The sequence below is a fragment of the Pseudoliparis swirei genome, chromosome 16 (genome assembly GCF_029220125.1).
Source record: "Pseudoliparis swirei isolate HS2019 ecotype Mariana Trench chromosome 16, NWPU_hadal_v1, whole genome shotgun sequence".
NCBI classification, from domain to species: domain Eukaryota; kingdom Metazoa; phylum Chordata; class Actinopteri; order Perciformes; family Liparidae; genus Pseudoliparis; species Pseudoliparis swirei.
The window spans coordinates 14302187-14327462 of record NC_079403.1 but is presented as its reverse complement, the minus strand read 5'-3'; the positions used below and the strand labels follow the sequence as shown (position 1 = coordinate 14327462).

Below are 25276 nucleotides of genomic sequence, written 5' to 3'. Positions count from 1 at the left end.
TGTAAAAGCAAGGTTTATTTGTCAAATTTCACCACTGGCAACTCTATCCAGAGTAGTTCATCACTTACTACTTTAATTAAAAATACCTTTTAATAGTTGTTGACATAAAAAGCCATATTTTAGAAGGAGAAAAGCCTTTTCCATCCATGAAGTAGTTTCCTTGTCACTTCCCCTCCGTCTGGGTGTTCCTGCCCTGTCGGTATCCTTTAGAGAATGCCCTGGGTTGTTCTCCTCTGTTCCGTGATCTAGAACGCGGAGAGCTTTTGGATGATTTGTAAAATGACTGATCCATCAAAAACATTTCTTGTTACCGCCAATGATCTGGTGTAAAAAATACCCTTTGAAACGGGTCTACATCCGAATAATTGGTCATATGTTAATATGAAAATACTGGGGACCACCCACATGCATGCATCCTCACACACTGGGATTATTAAACACTTCCCCTTTCCCCTGCTACCAAGTGTAGTAGCTTATGTGTTCTGTTGCCATTCTCTTCAAACAACCGAGTAGAGCCTCCAGTGTGTTTGTCAAGGTACCTCTTCACAGTTGATCTTACTGTTGCAAAATTAGCTGTGTCCCTGCCTTCGAACAATATTAGGTAGCAATAGGTTAATGCCATGTTTGGCCCAGTTTAGATGGATCCAGAGGGAAACGTTCGCCTCGGGCCAGGAACCTAATTAGCCGAAGGTTGAAGGAGTCTAAAATTCATTTAGCCTGAGGCAAAGTGTCAGGTAAGAAAACAAATGTGCACATGTGTGTATGCCTGCATGAGGTTGAACGGTGTGACACGTCTTCACCCCGTGTCCTCGCACACAACGTGAAAGCATAAACTATCTCGGCTGTGCCGCTGATTATGGTTGACGTTCCATATGTGATGACTGGAACACACTTCTTAGGCTTCCTATGCCACCAATCCAGGTGTGTGTTGCCCGTTTGTCCCGCTGCCAGCTTTTATGGAGCCAACACCTCCGATTCCCACAATCCCAGCTGTCATCACTGCTAACTGTTACCACGGCAATGCTGTCGCTATGGGTTACCAAAAGCCATGGCCGCCCTGGAACAGCAGGAGACAAAGACAAATCAATCTGCGCTTCTAATCTTCTTTACATGGAATAGAGGAACGGGCGCGGAGGTGTTGTCGAGCCTTGTAGGGAGCTCAGAGGCAATACAAAGTAATAGCACCATGGCTTTTATGGAATAACAGATTAACTGTGACACAGGCATAAAGAGGAGAGGGGAAGAGGTGCAGAGATCAGTACCGGGAGAAGGGGAGCAGAGGGAGGAGGAGAGGAGCAGAGGTGAGGACTGGAGGGCATAAGAGGGACAACAAATCAGGTTGAGGAAATTGTGTGGCCATTGGTGCAAGGTTAGTTTGCCATTCATTGCGTCCCTTAATCCATTTTAATTGAATAGATAAGCAAAGTAATTTTGCTCGATAAACTCCTGCTGTGTCATCAAACGCCTTCATCCCCTCCCTGCCCTCCATCACTTTCTTATTCTTTCTTTCCCTACTTTCACAGTCATTCTCTCTCCCCACCTGGCCCACATGTATCATTTTTTTTCCACTGTGAATACATCAGTTAAATTGCACTTGTAAACACAGAAATCTACTCATGCCACATGTCTGAGATTTAAACAGGAAACAAAACAATGAGCGACAGAGATAATCACAGGAAAGTCTATTTATTGCACTTTATGGTCTCTCTCAACATGTCTGCATGGTCCACTCTACCAATCTGATGCTTCGCGATTAAACAGACACTAAGATTCATTTTCTACTAAATGTGCTTGATGTCACAGGTCTGGGGGACAACATGCAGACAAATAAAAGAGGTTTTCAAGAAGCCTGATTATGCAGTCAACCAGGCCGCCGGGTGGGGTTTTTTTTTTCGAATTTCAGGCTCAGCTCAAGACCCCCTTTTTTTTTTGTAGTGTGAAATTGATAAATGAAGCAACAGTTCAGCTCTTACGATCCTGTAGTTCTTTGGTTATATACAACAACAATAATCTACTTCAGATGAGAAGTTTAACAAGAATATGCACAAAAAAAAAAAGGCAGAAGCGGCGCAGGGGGGTGTCACTCAGATTAGGCAGTAGGCCAGATTTGTTGGAGTGAGACCTCATGGGGGGGCGTCATTGCATGGTCATCATTTTTCTGCATGAGTATTATATAGTGGTGATTTACCCTTTACTACACCCACTTCTGAGCAAACAATGCATATTGGTTCACCAAGTACTGTCATATACTGCTCTTTCTTAGAATATATAACTTTAAATCATAATCCTCTCTACCTGTCCCTGTCGTCATGGCCTCCTCATTGCAAATGTCGGGCTCATCATTTTCAGGAGACTCTTTATCTCTGCTCGAAGCTACAAGAAAAATTAAGTCATATTACTGCATACTTCAATATCAATAGTATATATCAATATTTGCATAATATTTGCAAAGTCTATGGATCGCCATATTTTGGGTGATATAAAAGGCTAATATTTTAATTCAATTTAATATTTTCAATGATATTAATCAACAACGTTAGGCGTAATAGTTAAGTTATTGCATTAGAGACCTTTGTCTCTCTCTTTCTCTAGTTGCTGTTGTGTCCACTTGAAAATAAATCTGTAAGCTTGGCACATTGGCAGCATCCTCCTCCAATGCCTTTTTTTTTTTTTTTGGCTTTTTCCCCCCCTCCTCCCTCCCTCCTCCTCGCGCTCCGTAGGCGCGCGGTGCGGCCAGCCTAGCTGAGAGATAACTAACTTTAAAAAAAAAAGAGGGCTGAAACCAAACCAATTATATTTGGGAGGGGAACTTCTCTTCGGTAACCCATGCAGAGGCTGCGGTGTCAGAAAACGGAACATGTGTAGCACACTAAGAGAAGATGGACTAACGTGACAAATGTCAACAATAAAATAAAAAATCCGACAGAAGTGAAAGTGCGGGAACTCTCTCCCGATTCTCCCGATTACCCACCCCGGGCCTGCAGTCAACTGTAAAAAAAACTTTCCACAGTTATCGGGATGAGTAACTCTGACTGTTGCTGTACTCTAGAGATTCAATAACAGTAACGGCATGAAAAAAAGGTTTTCTTTCTCCCTCTCCCTCAAACACACACACACACACACACTAGTTGATCTGTCCATGTTCGTATTCGTCTCCTGGTAATCACATCAACCTGTTTCTGGTGATTAGTACTACACCCCTGTCGATTGGACTAAACGCGGCTCGCTCTCAGCTCTTTGGCCCCCTAAGGCCGACAAAGATCCCTGCAGTGGAGGAGTGATGTGGGAGGGTTTAAAAAGCACCATCATAGGGAGAAGGCAATGCGTATATTGTCATGGTGGGAAGGCATTATGGGTAACACCATAGAGGGAAGGCATAATGTGTAACACCCGAGTGCCCTCAACGTGATACCCACTGGGCTAACGGCCCTGACAGTCCACAAAATCAGGATATAATCATAAATCTGCACTGATTGGCTTGTTTGTTTCTCGCTCTTCGTCTGTGTGTGTAATTGCTTCATAAATACGCAGAAGAGGTGGTTACATGAGCAGTTTGGAGTGTTTGAAATCACCAGAAAGGTGAGGCCATTTGTTAAAATACCTTAAATACAGTATGACTATGCTGTGTCTGCTTCTTAGTGGTAGACATTAAAGCCAGCCGAGAAGAGTGATATAAGAGAGTGAAGATGACGTTTGTTAACAATATGATAACAGTTGGTTGGTGTGACTGCTATGGTATGACTTCAAAATGTAAGTGGTAACTAGTCTTGTCTAGTTTTCACCTGTAACATTAAGTTTATAGCCTGATAATCCAACTGAATTGCCATTTAATTTCACTTCATTTTTGAACCATTAAACACAGTTCTGGATGTCTAAAAGTTATTTTAGAAGTTTACTACCTCTACTAATGGGAACCTTTAAAATGTTTTCGGTATTGTTATTGGAGTAGAGGATAACATATGCGATAACATGTGTTGAAGTTTAGGATTATTATATATTAATATATATTATTATTATTATTATATATTCACCATTTATGCATCTTTGAGTTTGATCTGAGGCATTTAGTTGAAAGATCCAGAATCAGTGTGTTGCATTACACAATACATTATTTCCTTTTAGTTTTCTTATAATAAAAGGTTTCCCACATACTCTAGGTCTGTTGACTTGTATTATAAAGAGACTCTTGGTTTCTAATACACTCTATCATCATTTCTAGTTTAGCTTTTATACTTAGAAATATTGTATAAATCAGACACACGGTTATGTATTATATTTCACATGCACCATGAATAGTGCACGTGAAAAAAAAAAATACAACATTGTTTAATCAATACATTTAACCTCAGTTAATATTTTAAGAAGCAGATTTGCCTCCAAACTATTTTCCGTCTCAGTTAGCAGTAGCAGAAAGTGTCAGTAGTGATGTGTATATGCGTATGCGTGGAAGAAACAGACTTGGACATGTTAAGAAGCAGAACGAGAGACAGATAGTACAGCAAGCACACACGCAGAAGACAAGCAAACACAAACAGTGTTCTATGCTGTGTTAGGTTGTACGCAAAACAGGTGTCACAGCTATTGTCCTTCGTTCACCAGTGTAATTAAGTGTCATTTTGTGAAAGCACAGTCATTAGCTGCATCCTAGTATCTTTAATTAGTACACACTGGGTTGTTAATCTTATTGGCAGAACTGACAGATACTATAGGCCCCACACACACACACACACACACATTGTACAGAAATGAGTACGCTACTTGCCTAGATAATTAAGTAAAGCACATGTGCTGATATGATACGGTTTCTGTGATCCTCAGATCCGCAGACAGGGAGGGATCCAGCTGCTGGTCGACCTACTGGACCACAGGATGAGTGAGGTTCACCGTAGCGCCTGTGGAGCCTTGAGGAACCTGGTGTACGGCAAGGCCAACGATGAGAACAAAGTGGCCCTGAAGAACTGCGGCGGGATTCCAGCCTTGGTCCGCCTGCTGAGGAAAACTGGAGATGTGGAGATCAGAGAGCTGGTCACAGGTATTGTAGCTGTGGCTGAACTTACACCTAAGCTCCCTTGCACGTATATATATACATATATATATATATATCACATTGTAGCTGCAGTTATACTCCAGCAAGACTGCTCCGTTGGCCTGAGGAGAGGTTATAATGGTGTATGGATGTGTGGATGTGTTGATGGAGTTGCTATGTGGAGATGTGAGGATCAGTAAAACTGTAATATGTACACATAGTTACGACAAATTGGTGTAGATGTATGTACCTGGGTACCTACGTACATTGCAAGAACATTACTGCAGATTACTGATTGCACATTTCTTATTTGAACAAACATGCACTAACTCCTGGCAACAAACAGACACTTTTAATTACACGTCAGCTTCATTGTATTGACGTGTAATTTGGCCTTGACAGCCAACAGTTTAGCCGAGTGATTTCACTTCCCGAAGAATGTATGCAATCAACATTCAGGGAGAGAATATTCTTCACAAAATGTTACTATTCAGTACGCAGAAACAAAGTAGCCATTGCACACATTTTGCAATAAGCCTCCCACTAAGAATTTAATATTCTACTAGAGGCCCTTTAGTGCTGCAGCAAACACAAGCTCTGCGTCCCTCTCTGCCTAACGTGGACTCACAGATGCTCACACACATACACCACCTCAAGCATATGTGTAATCCAAATGTGCAGCTACAGTTATTTCCCAGCATGACATTGGTTCTACAGCCTCAGGAAAGGTAATCATGATGAACTGTAGTGGTGTGCACGTGTGTGTGTGTGTGTGTGTGTGTGTGTGTCTGTGTGTGCGTGTGTGAATTGTGTTTGGGCATATGTGTCACGGGATTCATTCAAGGGTTAAACCTGTGTTACGTTTATAATTCATCAAGTATTAATGAGTGTCTCAGAAAGGCTATAATAAGAGATTGCTTTGATTTAAATGAAGTTGGGGAGCTGTGAGCTCTAAAAGGTGGGGGTGCTAGCAGCTCCACCAATGAGCAGTTCTCCCTGGTACTTTAGGAACATATCGCTCCCATGACGGAACCGAGCAATCCTTTTCTCTCTCCTTTTGTCATCTAATTTTTCCTACTTTCCTTTTGTCCTCCACCTATGTCCTTGTGTCGGTCCCTCACCGCTTCACACCCTTCTTCTTCTCTCTTTTACCATGTGCATGCTGGCCTTCGGTGTGGTTTAGTGTTGTGCATCACCTTCAGCTGGGGGTGTATGTATCTGCACTTGTAGCACCATTGTTTCTCGCTCTTTGCTCAGACAAAAGCCCACTTTGTTGCACCAGGTTAGTCCAGAGATAAGAGAGCTTGTGCAAGAGGATTGGACATCCTCAAAGATAAAGTACAATCATGCTCATTCCCTGAGGCACACACAGACATAGAGACAAACCGACACACAGGAACACACACAATCTCACAAAGAATACTGAGATGAAGTCAGTGGTGCCTCCCCCTTGTTCAATATGACTTCTGATCCCATTTTATCTCAGCGGGACAAAGCTCATCTTCAAGCACACACACACGCATGCTCAAACATCCATCCCTAGAGGCATCCTCGGGGGTCTCTCGCTCTCTTGAGGAGAAGGTTAGAGTCCGCAAGCCAGCAAGGGGTTCTGTCCCTCTCTTTTCAGATCCCTCAAATATTGATAACGGCCCACTGAATAATTGCGGAGACAAAAAAAATTGCAATGTCAGAGAGAACGGAATCGAGGTGGTCATATTTCTAAAACTATTCATTGTTATTGACACCGCTATAACAGGGTGGACGGAGGCAGGAAATGGAAGGACAATTAGTGTCATGCAGGTGGCTGGAGAAGCAAGAAATAGGAAGGATGGAAGGAAGTTCTTCTTTTCCGAAGAATAGTTAATGATATTTTAGATGCTGAAATACAATTGGAAGAAAGGGAGAAGGCAGAGATGGAAAAATTTGCAAAAAATAGGATGGAAATAATCATTAGTAAGAAGGATGAAAAACATGTGAGGGAGGACTGACTAAACAAAGGGTGGAAAGAAGAATATAGAAAGGGAAAACAATAAGGATATTTTGTTTCCATTCCAGATAAAGAAGTCAGTTTTGGTCGTCACCAGACTTCATCCACAGGGACACTCTGGCACCTTGAAGAATATCATGACAGCACTGGAGAGACTAAGAGATTAAAAACACAGCTGGGAGATAGAGTGTGTTTGTGTGTCGTCTGTAAGCAGAATAACAAATGAATAAAATTGCACCGCAAGTTATACTGTATCATATTTTGAGCTCTGACTTTCATGAATTGTAACACCCTGTTCCGTGTCTCCTATGTCTCCTCTGTGTCTTCTCTGTCTTAATTGTTTAATTCCCTGCACCTGCCCTCAGCCACTCTTGTCTCGTTACTGTCTGATGTCGTACACCTGTTTCCCCCCCTATATATTGTGTCAGTCTTTCCTTTGTCTCCTGTCGGATTGTCGTCTCTAGTTCCGTGTCCTTTTCCCGTCGTCCTGTCCGTGTTCCTGGTTCTGCCTGTTGACCCTGCCTGCCCTGAACCTGGATTCTCTGCCCGCCCCTTTTGGACCTTGTATTTTTGTCAACTGTTTTGCCTCATTAAAGAGTGCTTTTTTTGTTATTCATATTGCGTCCAGCCTGTCTCTCTGCGCCTGAGCCTCACCCCGTCACAAGAACCTGACAGAATATATCGGGGGGGAAACAGGTGTACGACATCAGGCAATAACGAGACAAGAGTGGCTGAGGGCAGGTGCAGGGAATTAAACAATTAAGACAGAGAAGACACAGAGGAGACATAGGAGAAACAGAACAGGGTGTTACATGAATAGTCCTCCTGCACACACACACACACACACTCTGAACGTACACACTCTTCCCTCTCTCTTTTCTTGACTCTTCCTTCCTTTGCCCTTCTGTCTTTCTCTCGCCTGCTGCTGGCTGAGTGAGTCAGTGTCATGCATGACTCTTCCCTGTTGTCTGTTTCCTCTGGTACTTAACATTGCACTCCACATTTCAATTGCTTTCCTGCCAGTACGGCTACATTTTGAAGTCTATCTTCATTTGCCTCATGGAACACCTGCCTGAGCTCTAATTCACCACTCAACACTGTTGCGTAATGACTAAATCAATTAGGGAGTGTTTTTTTTTTGTCACTTAAATTTTTTATTTGTTTAATGATATAAACATAAAACAAGTACAGAAATGTCAGACATAAACATAAACATATATATACACCCATATACATACCCATACACACACACACAGACATACATACATATACACACATATATACACACACACATACCCTCCCCTCCTCCAAAACACAAAAAAGAAAGAACAACAACAACAAAAAACAACCCCGGCACCCCCTTAATTATCTTTTACTTGTAAGTGTGTATACACTACCCTGCCTCTGCATTTGCAATCCCCTCAAAATCCAAATCTTACCCCTGAGTATTTGACCCCTCCTCTAATTTGTAATGAAAGCCATCAGACTTTTCCATGCTTGGTCAGTTTGGCTTGAACTGTTCTTCATCCTGGCAATCATACTTTCAAAAGCAGCCATCTCCGTCATGAGTTTTAGCCAATCTGTGAGCGTGGCCGTATGTGGGCTCTTCCAGTTTCTCAGGATAAGCCTTGCTGCCACCATGAAGCCTGTTAGTGACAGTCTGATCTCTGCGTTGGTGAGGCCTGGTGGCACCAGTGACGTGTCCCCTAATAAACACAGTTGTGGGGATTCTGGTAAAGGCCGCTTGAGCCACCCTTCTAATGTCTTTAGGACTGCCTTCCATAAAGGCCACACATTGGAGCACTCCCACATAGCATGTAGAAAAGTGCCCGTTTCTATATTACATTTCCAACAATTATGATCTTGCCTCAATCCCATTTTATACAGTTTCAGAGGTGTAAAATAATATCTGTGTACAATTTTATAGTGAGTAAACTTGCTTCTTGCATCCCTTGTAGCCCAGCCTACATTTGATATTATTTCTTGCCATACATCTCCGCTTATCTCAGTCCGAAGATCTTTTTGCCATACTAGTCTCAGTCCATCACACATTCCAACTTGAATATTCGACAATTTTCGATAAAATATTGAGGCAGATTGTTGGGTACGGGAAGCATTTAGGAACTCCTGAATCTTATTCTCTTCTTTCTTTTCTATTTTCAGTCCGAACCCAGCCCCCATGCTACTCCTCAACTGTAAATACTTCCAGAAATCCCCCTTCTCATCTAAATTAAACGTTTCTTTAAGGTCCTCAAATGATTTAAATGAGCCATCTCTGTAGAGATCTTTGATGACAAGTACTCCTTTTGCCAGCCATGTATCCCATATAAATACTTTTTTCCCGAAGCAGATGTGAGGGTTATTCCAAGTGGAGGAATAGCTTTGTTTATATTGAGAAATCCCCAGAATCTTATGTGCCCTTGCCCATGCCCACTTGGAGTGTTGTACTACTTGATTTCTTTGGTCGGTTTCTGTTGTGTGTTTCTGAGATAGCAAGTCCATAACCTTGAGTGGAAAGGCCAATTCCCCTTCCATCTTTACCCATGCCGGATTAGATTCATAATTTGCCCAGTGCCGTGCAATTTTATGTATTTCGAATGCTATGCTATATAATTCCATATTTGGAAGAGCCAATCCCCCATTATCTCTTGAGGCCCAGAGCTTTTTCATACTAATTCTAGGCGTTTTGTTATTCCATAAAAATGTTTTACAAAGCTGGTTATATTGTTTAAAGATCTCCTCGGAGATGGTTACTGGTATCATCATAGAGATGTAATTAAATTGTGGAGCGACCACCATCTTAATGATATTAATCTTTCCCCATAAGGTAAGATTTAACACTTTCCATTTATCAAAGTTAGTCCTAATTTTTTTAATTAAAGGAAGCATATTAAGAGAGATTATATTTTCTATGTCTGAGCACAGCCTAATACCCAAATATGTTAGTCCCCTTGGGATCCATTTAAACTGGGATGAATCGACCATTGATAGAATGCATCCTCTTGATATCGGCATGCATTCAGACTTTTGCCAATTTATTTTGTAACCTGATATTTTTGAGAAGGACTCAATTGTGGATAGGGAGTGTGTTTTGAATATTTTCTATGACAAAAAGAGCCAATAAGTACAATGTTACAATTATTAGTTTATGTTGCATTGGCCATTAAAACAATTTTAATTAAATGCATTCATATAAAATAAATAAAACCTAATTAAATAGTGTGGGAAGTACAATAAGAAGGATGCTTGAGCTGCCTACTCCAAAGAACGGAGGCATTGAGATTCGGTCTAGATTCAGAGAGGAAAGAATATTTACATGCGAGAAAATAGGCTACCATCTTTTATAGAAATTAGCAATATACAGTACTCCCTTAGGAAATATTTCACCTTTTCCACTGATAGAAAATAAGTCATATCCTGAAGCAAGTATGTGGTAGAAGGTGGACATGCTAGGAGCAAAGCCAAGGCCACAACAACAAAAGTGTAAATGTTTCCAGTAATTTGTGCACAGTGATACAATGCTTGTGTTCAGATTATTGTCTATTGTGTTTAAATAATAACCAGTAACGACACGCATTGAATAAGTCAAACATAATGTGCACAGGTGTAAACTAGAGGTAGCTCTGTGATACAAAAGGATAAACAAAAGACAAATTACAAACATTTCTCCCCTGCAGGCTGATTTTAATGGATGTTGTTTGTTGTTCTTGTAAATCAGTTACCAGCCTGAGGTACGAGGGGGTTTGGCCACAATTTTGATTGCAAAAAAAAAAAGTAGGAGAGAATAATCTTGGTTGAATATTATGGAGTAACTGTCTCCCCTCCTCTAACATCTATAGTCCAAGTGATGTTGGACTGAACCTGTAAATGCTTTGGACTTTCGTTGGGAAGGGCAGCTACCAGATGAGTCTTTGTGAATGTGTAGAAACTTCTTTCTCAGGCCATTGCTGCAAAATATCCTGGCAATGTTAAAAAAGAAAGAGATAAAAGAAACCTTATTAGCTCCTCTGCAGCGATACGTAGCAAGGAGACATTGGATCTATGGCCAAATTACTTTCCTCTCGGCGCGTGACCTTCATTACTAATTGGTGGCTAAATGATTTGAAAGTATGCAAATGGCAGTTGGTGAGGTGCATCAGGGGCAGTGGTGCGTACTTAAATGACATCAATGGACACATCCAAGTGCTGGACTAAAAAAAAAGTGGTTGTACTTGAGTCAAAACAAATCAGCTTCCTCATTACTGCTTCTGTGTTGTCAGCTTCGTCAAAGCACTTCCCTATTCTCTGCGATGACAGAAGTTTAGGTCTGAGGAAATGGGACAGGACATACTTCTTTTTTCTTCGGGTGACCGGAAAAAACCTTCCCCCAACAATTTACCCTATCTCCCTGTTGGTTTTGAAGTTTAAATATAGACACGCTTTATTGGCTTCCTGGGTCTAAGCGTGAGGTAGATAGGACGAAGTCAAGGCTTCCGGGCCTGTCAGTCAAAGTCTGGTCGATGCACAGGCTCTGGGTGTCAATAGGAGATGCTATCCTTACTCGTGGGCTCACCTTGAAGCAGTGGACCATAGCAGAGCTCTGCTGCTGCAGCTGCTGCTGTCTGCTCTGGGCTGAGAAGCAACTGCTGAGGAAAGTCATGTGTTCAAAATGCAGGCATTTATCCAAACTTCTTCAATGTATTCCTCTTGAGATGTATCTTTTTTCCTTATTTTTAAAGTGGAGATAAATATACATTTTGACGAATGTGCTGATTGATATTATATGAATTGCACAGCAATATACAAAGGAAAGTAAAGACTGAGATGAGAGAGTCTAAAAGGCATCAATAAGAAAAATAAGACTGACACTAGTCACCTTTTGCAATCTGCTGATGTTAGCAATAAACCAACAAAGTGGTTTAGTAAAAAAACAATAGAGTGAAATAATACTGCTAATGTCATCCTTTACCGGAAAAGTATTTACTTTGTCTGTATATGTCCAAATCACCATGTTCCCACTACTGTTATAGTATTTGCCAAAGTCATTTTAATTGAAGCCAAAGCTTATAACCTTCTTTCAAAAAAGCTTGAGGACAGGGCTCCATCACAGTCATTACAGTATTCCCTGTGGGGACTTTTTTGTGCTGCTTTAATGCTATAATATTGTTCATATCCTGCAGAAATGTCTCCCCAGTATTTTCACTGCGGGAGGCCCTGGTGAGATTGAAAGCTCCAGTGTAAGCAGTGTCAGTGAACCTCCACTACAGGCCTAGGGCTTACAAACCGACTATGGAATGTTAAATGGTCTGGCCCTGGGGTCAGGTTAACAATTGTTAACATGCTGTCACCCCAACTATTATCCCAGAACAATATTTAGTTTTTTGTTTTTCTATCAAAGATTTCTGTAGACCCATTAGCAATGTAATTTTTCATCTCTGGCTTTACTCATCACCAGGTTCTGACCCCATGGCTAACTAATTCCCATAGAGTCGCATCAGATGAAGGCTGTTTAATAAAACATTGCCACTTGAGGCCAAACATGCCTCACTCACCCCCTCACAAGTCACACTCTCATTTATTCATGAATTCATGCAATCATCTCCTCGTTTTCCCCAAAGCACCCGTCTCCTAGGAAACTGTCCGTCAAGCATCTGAGGGGAACTAGTCAGAGGAGGGAGAGAAAGAGAGACGGACAGGGAGAGGGGAAGAAAGCACACACACACACACATGTACACATACATAAAGACTCCATCTGGATGACATCATCGTCTGTTGCTCACCTGATGTTATACTCATAAGGACACTGGGTTTAGCGAAGCATTACAGATCTATATTTCTAGAGCTGGCAGGTGTATGAGTGTGGCCAGGTGTGTGTGTGTGTGTGTCAACCTTGAATGTTAGATAATGGCAGACAGTGTCCTTGGCCTGTAAAAATCTGAGGACACTATTCTTTTGTGCTTCCACCTCCTGCTCGATCTTTATCTTCAAAACTATCTGCAAAACATGTACACCCCAACCCCACACGCTCACATCCATCGTGTGTGTTGTGTGTGCACGTGTTTTTATTCTTGTATGTACAAAGCAAAGCCAGCTGTGCGCCTGTTTCTTTGCAAGCCTGCACACAGGTCCTTGTCATCAGAGACAACACTGTTTCAACATGATTGCAATCACACACAAACACTCGCCACTTCAGAAATAGACCGATGCAGGAAGAAAGAGATGTTTGGAAGTGTTTTTACAACGCTTGTGCCACCGAGTATATATGTGTTTGTGCATGTTTGAGCTTTTACCTCGGTTTGAAAGGAGACTATGAGAGGAGAGATTTAGAGGAAAAAGAGAGAAGCTGAAGAAGTGAAACAAGAGGCCGATTAGTGAAAGTGAAGGCAAATGCTGCCACACTCCCACAAACACACACACACTCACACACGCACACCCTGAGTGTGAGCACTTGAACGCTGCCAAACATCATGCAAGGTCATCGCCTTATTATCACCCTCCTCTTCTTGTCCTCTCACACTCTCTCTCGTACACACACACATACACATATTTCACGCCTTCTTTTTCTCTTTCCAACTTATCCCACACACTCTTTGTCTTGCACAGTTTAATGCTCGCTTGTCCTCCATTTGAGTATTTTTCTCTTTATGTTTTCCTTTCCCTCTGGCTTCCTCTTCAACGGTTTTTCTCACGATTGTCGCACGTTTAATTTCCACTTAAGAGCTTTACAGCAGTGGAGATTTCTTAGATATGTTTACATTTAGTTGGGATTAACAATTTAATTGTTATTGTAAATATTGCCACATTAGCTGGGAGGCTAGTTTTCATCACTACTCCCTAACCAAGTGGCAACCTAAAATCAAGAAACAATATAAAACAAATATGTGTGATATTAGGCATGTCGATTGCAGTCGAAGCAGATGGACAAAAACAGAACGCAGACATGAGCAGCAATAAAAGAAAAGTAGATTATGGTTAAGCAAAGCAAAACCAAACAGCTTTGCAAAAACCAACGTAAGCAAAGACAGACATGAGCAACAGGACAGCAGTAGCACTGAGGTTGCATCTTATTTGTTCTTTCCTCTAAAACTCTCTTTCATGTTATTCCCTCTTTCTCATGTTTTTTCATTCCCGTTTTTGTTCTTGGCCTGATTCTCCTCCCATCCCGTTGTCTGTAATTTTTTGATTACATTATGGCCATGCACAACTGGCTGCTAGTGAACACCTGTAACCTCCACAGCAGTTTGTGTTCAGTTTTTCAGTGAACGAGACATTAAGGCGGGCCAGATAGTGCACTCAAAGAAATGACTCATTGGATGAACTCAATTAAATTGTTGGCAGGTTTTCCATCCAATAATTATATGCAACTCCAACTCAAATTTAGCACATCAGTGCAATAAAATGTAATTAAATTAGTCCAACTCATTTGTATCAAATACATCTAAAATAAAATAACGATATTCATTAAATTAAATTAATTTATGTTTGTCCAACTCAAAATATAAACTAACTAACAAAATATGCAAACTCCACACAGAAGGAACGCCCCGATTGGGAATTGAACCCACAGACCTCTGGCTGTGAGGCGACAGTGCTAGCCACTACACCACCATACAGCCCTGAAAGTGTCTTCACCTCATGTAAACAACTGATTTTCAGAAAGCGCATGCGCAAAGGGTAGTCCTCAATGAAACACATTTATTTTGAGTTGATATGCACACCATCTAACCTAAATAAATCTAAAAAATGAAAGTATTCATACATTTTGTGTTACACCCATTAAATATAAACATCTATTTTTGTAATTGATTTATTTAAATGTATCAAACAATATTTAAATGTGTCACCTCTAAGAAGGGCTTGAATCGTTTTTTTTAGTGTGGTTGCAAGTGTCTTGCTCATCTCCAGCCGTTGTTTCAGCTGACACACAGTGTCTTTCTCCTGCCGCCTTACGTTTCGTCTACGTTCACATCTAACAAGCACATTGTATTGTGGAATGAACAGGACATCGTTTAGCCGGCTGACAGCCTCTGGGAACATCCTCCATTGCGTAGGGAGCACTTGTGTTGAGAATTTTAACCATATTGTATGTGTGTGGTAACTGTGCAAATGAATGACATCTGTCATCTGGGACGTGCGACATCTGGAGTCTGACGCCGAATACATGAGAGATGGTGACCTTCGACACGGCAGCCTTTTATAGTTTGTCATATTAAAACCATGTTGCATATCTCCTCGTCCTCTCGTTCCTGTCTCCCTAAACCATCTCTCAGCTTCCTTTTCCACCCCTCATTTTATACCATTGCGTGCCTTTATTTCCTTCTGTCATCCTCTGTATCCTTCCTTTGTATCTTATTGTTTGTTGCTATGTGTCTTTGTATCTCTTTGCTGACTCGGTAGGGATGACCAGTGCAAGCAGCAAGGACTAATTAGCATCTGTAGAATGCAAAAATACTGATGACGCTTGTGTGATTGAATGTGTGTTTCGCATGTGCACAAGTCTTCCACAGCTGAGCAACAAGGCTAATGCTGTCACCCGTCTTCGGGGAGGCATCTGCTATTCCATCTGACAAGAAGAAAGAAAATGTGTGCGTGTGTGAACCCATTCTGTATGTGATTAAGTGTTACTGATAGATTGCACTGTGTGTACAGTATGTTTGCCCTTGTGGGTGATTGAAAGTATCCTTGTGTACGTAATACACACTTGCACGGTTTTCTGCCAACTTGTATGCATGGAGCTGCATACATCCACTCATTAACTCTGCATATGCTTAGGGTTTATTTGTGTATATGTGTGTGCACCTGTGTTCCCACAGTGTGTGATAAATGATGCACTGGTTGAACAGTTGGCTTTCTGCCTGGACCAACAAACTAATTATTTTTCTCAGATATCACAAGTTATTAGGTAGAATGTCGGAGTCAAGAATAAAGGAGTGGGTGACATTCTCAAATGGGATAAAAAGACAGAGGAGTCATTTTTATCCCGCTTTGCCGGTACTGATGTACCTCCACACTTAATGTGTCATGTTCCAGTGCAGCAGAAAGGTCTTGCTTCTCTCGGTGTCATTAAGAAGATGGTTAGAACAAGTGTGGGTCTTTTTTCAACCTTAAATTAGAGATGCAGGGTTAAACGGCACTGACCTCACAAAATACAATAACATGTTTGCTGTGACATCCCCCGTGAGGTTAAGGGACCATTTGCTTTAAAATGTTGTGAAATATGTACATTAATATATGATTGCTAAAACGGCATGATTCATGATGTGCACAGCAGGAAACACTTTAAAGAGGGTTTTATTCAGCTAAATGTATGACCTTAAATGCGTATACTCTATACATTCTTTCATTTCTGAAAGACCAGGTGTGCAGCATTCAGGTTTACCTGCATTCTGGGTTTTTTTTCGTCGAGTTATATGTTTCACATGCTTAATAGTTATGTTGCCAAAAGAAACAAAGTTTGAGTTTATACTTGATGAGCACTAATTGGAAACAAATATTTTGTCATTAATTCGATAATTACTTTGAAAAACATGAACTGTTGTCTCATGTGTGTTTCTCTCTGCGTGTGTGTGTATGTGCAGGTGTGCTTTGGAACCTGTCGTCATGTGATGCTCTGAAGATGCCGATCATCCAGGACGCTCTGGCCGTTCTCACCAATAGCGTCATCATACCCCACTCTAACTGGGACTCCTCCCCCAATCACCATGACGACCGCAAGCTCCATCTTCATACCTCCCAGGTGCTGCGCAATGCTACAGGGTGTCTCAGGTAAAAGCATCACACACACTCACACACACTCTAAATGTGAACACTCCTGTAGTTTTCTTGTGCTTCTTTGTTGCTGAGATTCTCCGTAGCGAGACAGCTCCTTTGTGTGTGAGAATAAATGTTGTCTCTTTTGAAGGTTCAGTGCTGGGCGATTTTAGATATATACATTAACAAACTATGAACACAGTGTACTCTTGTTTCTCACTCCCCCTCTCTCTCATACACTGTATTTCTCACACTAATGTGGTGGTAACCATAGCAACTCCTTCAATTGCATTTGCTTTGTGTGTCAAGACTTTCGTTTCGGTGCATTGTGATGATAAGGTTTGTTCCTAAGAAACTTGAAAAGATGAAAGATGTCATTTTTTTCTTAATGTTTTGTTGATCAGTCGTCGTTGATTAAATTTGTGCGCACTCTAATTGTATTTATCAGACGGTAAACCTTTAATAGTGTACATATAACAGTGCTGGTGCCACACCTCATGTTCTCTTAGTCATACTGCAGTAAACCTGTTAGTTTGAATGCAACGCAGAAGCAGTCATAAGTCTAGACTATATTAAACTAATCCTGCTGTCTTTGTAATAATACATGTGTTCATTGGATTCACAAAAGAAATCCCATGTGTATTTAACAATGGGGAAAAAAGTATATTGAACAACCAGTAAGGCATTGGCCGATTAATTTTGAAGTTTACCGTGGAGCAACATTCTCTCTTTAAACAGTCATCTTTTGTTGAATCCAGAAAATGATCACAGAAAAATCAATGTAGTTGTTTGCGTTTGACAATTTGCTGTGCAGTTTTACTTAAGTCCGACCTTTAAAATGACAATTTAAAAATGAAACCCTTGTACATAACAATACACTCTGCACATACACACTGCTCGTTGTGATTTGTAAGTATATACAGTATATTTCACTTGTCTGTCCGAAGCACAGAAAAGGAGCTCTGGTTCTTGATCCAATGCAGAAATATTTGCTTGTCTACGTACACACACTCTCACACCAACTCCACAGAGGGCTGAAACGGTTCCGAAAAAAACTCCATGTCCACTTGGCTGTCTCTCTTTGAGCTGTGCACTCAATCAACCACCAGCAGCCTCTGGATTAAACCTCACCCCACTCGCTTTGCAAAGCTTCTCTCAAGCTGTTTTTGAATGCATATCTCCAGTTATTGAATGTCTCACAAAAGCATTTTAAACCATTCTGAAGATGTTACAAACAGCTCTACGTAATTCACTTAACTGTGTGTGTGAGGTGCTTCATTGTGTGCGTGTAATCAACATACCAAAGGAAAGGCTCCCAGTTGCTCCTGTAATTGTTCCATTTGTGATCGCTTTAAAAATAAATGCCAGCTTGGATAATTGTGGTCTTCCAAAATGTGCAATTATGAATATTTGCACACTTCTGGTTGTGGATGCTTTTCAGTCAGATTTCACAAACAAAACACCTGCCAATCATTGGGAAGTCCCGATTCAACACTAGCACGTCTATTTTGAAGACCTTGACTCAATTGTTATTTTTGTAAAATTGTAAAACTATCTCAGAAATAATAGCAACAAACACTTTTCTGTATTTTTGCTGCACTCTTGTTGTACTTTGCCTCAGAGGACCTACCGCTTTGGCACTTTAATATCTATTCTAAATCTTGACCACAGCGCTCAGTGCCAGGTATATTGCTTGGGTGTAATTAAATGAGCGTTTTGAAGGTAACTTGGCTTTTGTTGTCAGAATTGTAATCTAATAGCACACAACTATCTTGAGGCCTGTGGTACTGGACACAATGATTATACACAATAACACCTGCACACATATAATTCAGTCCACTGATAGCTTTGCATTTGAAATAGCTATTCAGATGGGAAAGTTTTAATGTTCTAATATATTTTTGCTGGGGTCAATACTGATTTTATATTATTTCATTCTTATCTGGGTTGTTGTTAACTGTAACAAATAAGTTTCCCACCTGTGTGTGGATGAGGATGACAATAGGGAATTGACAGGGTGGTCCAATAAGTTATTACGCTTTTGTTAGAGGCAACTATTATTTAATGCACAAGAACAAATCTGGGTGTGTATAACTGGGGACTTGCACAAGTACAGAATATAGGTGATTGTGATTATAAAGACATTTCTCTGTTTACCACACATTTAATATAGTGCCATTTGCATTTACTCACAAGATGTAGCACTGGTGCATCAAAGATAATGATTTTAGTATATTTAAGATACATTTTGGAAATAGGATTTTCTAAAAAATAATCACATTTCCTTGAAATTATTTTTGCTGTTTAAGGCCAAAATGGGTCTTCATTACATGTCATGAATGTCGAAGATTCAGTAAAACCTGCAGTAAGGACACTTTTGGTATTGGCTGAGTGTCATGAATAGAAGGAACATCTGAATGGTTAAATCTCTATCTCGCCCTCTTGTTATCTTTACAAGCGGAAGGGAAACTGCTTGCTTTTGAGCTTTCTGAGTTTTTAAAATGCCATTTTTGTATTCTTTGCATATCACAAACTAAATTCTCCCCCACTGCACTGCGGTGGCGACGGACACCTCAGAAGTCTAAAAAGGACATCTGCATGGCTTGATACCAGCAGGAGTACATGGGGATATGTTTATTTATTTATTTGAGGGCTACAGATTATACAAAAGTAATGTGTTTAATGTTGTGCATGATAAACTCACACTAAATGCTGCCTAGATTTTGCCAAGATTTGATTAGTATGGAAATCAGAGCATTTTAGTTCCTTTAAGTTATTTGTTTATCCCAATGCAAGATGTTTTGCTTTGAACTTCTAAGACTAAGTTACAGGATCAGTTTTTGCCAGTGATATCTGTAGACTTTCCACTTTTATGTCAAGTTTATTATTCCCTAACTCACTCAGGTGTTTATTGGACTTCAGTGTGTGTATACGTACCTCTGGAGATGCAGAGAATAGACAAATGATGCTGTCAAAGCACTGCTTCATACTGTGAGGGTACAGATCCAATTGAAAAAAGATAGTAAAGGAGAAGTAGGATGGGTGAGTAGAGGAGAAGAAGAGAAGAAGTACAGAAGTTCCAGAGACAAGAACAGAGAGAAAGTGGTGAACAAGACTAACGGGATCCCAAAGAGGGATATATGCACACGTGTGAATGTGCACACGCAAGCCCACACACTTCAGACATTTCCCACTGATAAGCTCAGGCATTAAACTCATCCAATCTCAGAAATCATTGGGGAGTTGCATATTATAATGGGAATGAATTGGTGTCAGGGCACCAGGTGTTTCGATTATGTGAGTGTGTGTGTGTGTGTGTGTGTGTGTGTATTTTCATTTATGTGTGTGTGTTCATCTATGCTTTTAATGTGGGCCAATCAGCTTATGATGCTGATGGATCCATATGTTGCCAAATCGGGTGGCGGCCATTAAAATTCCCTCCTCTTTTCACATACACACACACACGCATACACACACTCACATGCACTCACACACAGCGTTTTCAGGCGGACACAAGGTATCCTGTGAAGGGGTTTTCATATCTCCCATTCAGGGGCTGTTTACCTCCCTGCAGGTTGTTGGTTTTCAGCCAAGCTGGAGAAAATGTCCTGCCTCCACGCTCTACAGTGTGTCTACACAATGTGTGTGTGTGTGTGTGTGTGTGTGTGTGTGTGTGTGAGCGCGTGTGGGTGTGCCTACTAGTCAGCATCACACACACTTGTAAACACACCCACAACAGAGCAATATAATAAGTAATCACATGAATCAGGAATAAGGAGTAGGTGGTCACGAATTACTTTGTTTCCATATTTCATTGATGTTAATTGGTTTGTATGCTAGTGCGCTCCATCTGCTGATGACCCCCCTTCACACACGCACACACACACACACACACAATTCTATATTTGTGCAAAGTTACCACATACCAGCTGTTTGAGACAAAGTCACTCAGTGGCCATTTGTTCCTTGAACAACATAAGAGAGCCATATACAACATACATGTTGCATTAATCCTCAACCAACTATAACTGTAGAATAGGGACTAACACATGATTTACTCGGTGACTCTAAACTAATTTCCATAGGTGCACTTTTGCACCCTGGAGAGAAAAGTCAGTGTCAAATGAAAAATGTATAAGTCTCGAAGACTGTGGGCCTAATTGGTGAAAAACAAGGTGAACTTCTGCCGTGCTCTAATGACTGCCAAGCCAACTCCTGCAGATACCAGGAAGCTTGTTAGTAAAGTTCTTCTCACTTATGTGTGGCTGCTACTTTTCAGAAAGAATTAATGTGTTGTTGACCATTTTACCCATATGGATGTTTTTATTGTGAAAACAATAATAGTGTGTACTATGCCATGTTTTCTGTGAGAAGAAACATACAAAACAGAGCAATGGTATATTCAAATTCTATTTAACTTTTTTTGTGGCATGGACCAAATCAGTCAGTTTGATGCTGGACATGTTTGACAGGTTGCTCGACTAGATGAGAGAGCTGACATGCTCTCCCTGAAACATGGCACTTCACGTGTACATACGTTGACTTCAGTGAAGCAGGGGCCAAACGAATAAGGCTGTATTTGTTCTGGGCAGAACATGTGCTTCAAAGATATATCATTTCTTAATAATGTATCTAAAGATGTATGGCTTCATTAGAAAGAGACATTAGAGAAAAGACTGGACACGAGGGAGCGAGAGACAAACAAATATCCTCAAACCATGTTTCCAAAAAAAAAAAAGAAACAGAAAGACAGAATATACTTAACGTTAACATTTAATGCCATACGTCATCACCAGGATAATGTATTTTAAAAAGATTCTGAAAGTATGTTGGGAAACGGCTTACTCTTTAGCAGTGGCACCACTGGCCCTTTCCTTTTACTTAAATGCAGCTAAAATAACAACTTTTAAACTCTAAATGGGATGCTTAATCTATTACTGCGTCTTTTTGCTCGGTAGGTAATTATTTAACATGGCAGGCTAATGAGTTAGACTGAATTAATGAGGAGTGACATCAGATAGGATGAAGTGCAAGTCTGTAATGGACTCGATAAATAGTCGAGATTACCAGTTAAATTTACGAGAATCCACAGAAACCATCATTCACACCCTCACACCGCTCTCACACACACACACACACACACACACATAGGTAAAACCAGCAAGTAGATGCACTCATGCCCTCTTTCAGAAAAGTGTTTTTAGAGTCCATGCACAGGCTCATTGCTTAAAATGTCACCCAACATACCCATCCTTCATCTTCTTTTGAAATATGTCGTCTGCCCTCTCTTTCTCTCCCTCTGAGCGATAACCATACGCTCAGATTATGTTACCAGGGCCCATAAATCCCCCTATGTTAGAGTGAGGAAGCTGACTCAAACAAACAAGCTGTATTTGAGTATTCCGTGATGCAACACAGAGAGATGTCAAAATTCCCAAGGACACATTACACCCAAAATAAAAAATGTGCGAGTATCTCGAAGGAAAGGCAGAATAGTTAATGCTTCATTACAGAACCACATGTGCACACAAACAGACACGTTCACACACTCTTTTTTGCATACACAAACACACTTACCTGGCAATGTTCATGTCCATGGGGCAGCTGTGTACATGCTTTTCCAGAGCAAAGTTATGGATATGACAGAGAACTAGACCAACATCAGAATAATTGTCATTCCTCGGTATTTCAAAAATGTTCAAGGAATTCACATTTAATTTTAGCAACCAACATGCCACAAGGAACTTGAATATATTGAGAGGTCATGGACATTATTGCTTTGTTTTATACATTTGCTTTTTGCTGTGTCATTTATAATATCTTGAAGCATGTAAGCGAAGATTATTTCTGTCTATGTTACAAACATCAATGGATTCGTTGGGATTTGGCTTCTTTCCTTGTTGTGGATGAAATCATTCAACTAAATGAACCTTTCCTCCACCTGATTGGATAAATGCACCACTTGCTGTGATGTCTTTGGTCTGTGATTTTCATTTTCATTTGAAAAAATATGAGGCTGTTCAGGAATTGTAAATTAAAGTTATTCTTATCTTTTATTTCTGATTATGTGCTGAATACAATTTGGAAAAGAAACAGAACATGCTCTGGCAGAATTGGGACTTTTTTTTTTCTTTCCATTTTTAGTTCAGAATTTTTGATTCTTGTCCAATCTGTTGACAACCGGCATCTTCAGGCACTCGTTCTTTCTCGACAATTTACATCAATACTAGCGAACATCACCATTTAGTTTAAGTTCTTTTCCTTAAACATTGTTGTTGCACAGCCAGGAGCCTTCACCTCCACCCATGATAAGGCATCAGATAAAATGAAAGTGATGCGAATCTCAGAAGTCAACATATTCACGGCTGAGCGTGAGAGCAATATATAATCCACCTCTCACTTTCTCACCCACCTCCTGTCGTCGCTGCTTAAACATTAGTCAAGGTGAAGTGTTTTCACTGTTCTTTGATATTGACTCGGCGGAGGCTTGTGGCTCTGCTAAGTGGCTTTTCCATCGCGTTCTTGTTTGTCCATTAGCATTCAACGTGAGTGAAAATGACTTGACCTTCTCTTGAAGTTATAATTGAGTTCCTCCTTGTCTTCCTCTCTCTCGCTCGTTTCTCTCTTTCTCATCAGGACAATACATTATTGACCTCATCTCATAGAGTGGTGAAACAGCTGTGATCTCTTCATAAGGCCAATGTGAGGGATGAACTTATTCGCTCACGCCGATGCGTCGACCTCTTCGCTCTTACTTCTATTGTCTGTCTTATCTTTTTTTTTTTTTTTTTCCTTTAAGCTTGTATTATGTTATAAAAGTGTCTAACTTTATTTATTGGTTTGTTAGTAATGACTGATTTCTTGATCTTTTATCAAATGTACCCATGCCCCCCTTATCATTAAGGCAGCGTAATGGAGGTCTACTGCAGTATGGTCCTGAAATAAAAATCCAGTATATAACACCAGCCCATAAATACAAATATGTCAAATACATAAAAGCTGTATATGTATATTCACACAGATGTATTGTAGTTTAAGGCCATAATGGAAGGGTATGAGGACACTGACATATTTGGAAACTTTTCTGTGTTATTGCCTGGTATTATTCCTTGGTCTCTTTTTCAAGACTCAGCCGCCAGATGAATATTTGTGGTGTGATATAATTGCTAATTATATTCATACTATTGATTTATGACCAAGTTATGTTTCAAACTACTGGGTAAAGTGTTAAAGAAGCTCACAAGCAGACATCATCTACACCCAAAATCAGATTGGGTCTCTCTGTGATAAATAGATCCAGCCTCAGAAACGCACAGAAATGAAAAATGAGACAGCCAAGAGAGCAATGCCTTCCCACGCTATAACTATCACTACATTAATAGCGACAATATTGTGTAATATAACAATTTTAGAGGACAGCACTCTCCTTCAATCGTCACTATGAACAGAATAAGTATTGATTTTGCACATTGTGACTATGCGAAGGAAATATATTGCATGGTTATGACAATGATATTGTGAGACTGCTTATACATTTGTCACTTTTGTATTTACAAATGGACAGACACACACATACTTCACATTGCTTGCTCTGCCTCTCATATTGATTTCCCTAAAGGTTGTCTACAGCACGATACCCACAGAGACACACTTAAAAGATTGTCTTGCTTTTATTTTTTTAAAGTTTTGTTTGGAAACCTAACTCCAGGAACTTGTTAGAAAACAGTGGTGTGTTTGAGCACTAACCTGCCGAGTATTTTGTCTCGATAGTAAAATTATATCTTCTCTTATTGCTGACATGACTCCCTTCTAAGTTGTTATTCAATGTCACATAAATATAGTTATTTCTCAATTTTCAAAGTGTTCCCTACTGAATATATATAAATCACACAGCATCATCATTAAGCCCGTAAGCGACCGCGACTGCAACGTAAGCACTGTTGTGTACTGGGTCAACGGATATATTGAGTGACCTTGTTTCATTTTTTAAAATTCTATAAACCTTTAGCTGTGTGTTTTCATTCTTGTGTTGAAGAAAGGAAATGGAATATTATATCTAATAGTCTATCTGGTACCATACAGCTCGGTTTCATATCTATAATGACACAGGCAAATGAATGTCTGGGACTGAGTGTCTGTGTATCACAGTCAGCTCCATGCTGCAACAAATCCAACCCAACACTACCACCTGTACCTGCAGTTCAGTTAAATGCTATTCATTATATGTGTGCATCACATTGGTAGAGATGCTAATAATAATTGTACAATATTGTGAAATTATCAAAGCAGCGTTACTGTGAGTGTTGGCTGTGAAGTTTAGGAACCAACTGTTGAAAGAAAAAAAAAATTTCTCCCTCTTCTTTTTTCTGGGTGCTATGTCAACTGCTTTGTATTGAAGCGAGCCTCCGGGGCAGAGATTTGGATGTACTCAGAATTGTAATATTCCATTTTTAATTGTTTAGTTTTGGGAGAGCTGCCAGGTACAATGCTTTTTTCCCCCCTCTCTCTCTCTCCACCCCTCGTTACCAGCTTTC

At 40.3% G+C, this 25276-nt stretch overlaps 1 protein-coding gene across 2 annotated transcripts in view; it reads left to right on the top strand.

Moving 5' to 3' along the window:
- ctnnd2a (catenin (cadherin-associated protein), delta 2a) overlaps window positions 1-25276 on the top strand; it is a 243303-nt gene that overhangs the window by 174208 nt on the left and 43819 nt on the right. For both annotated transcript variants that reach the window (XM_056433619.1, XM_056433618.1), the window contains exons 14-15: window positions 4819-5032; window positions 16571-16757. In XM_056433619.1, the coding sequence (XP_056289594.1) occupies window positions 4819-5032; window positions 16571-16757 (401 nt within the window). The remainder of the gene's footprint in view (window positions 1-4818; window positions 5033-16570; window positions 16758-25276) is intronic.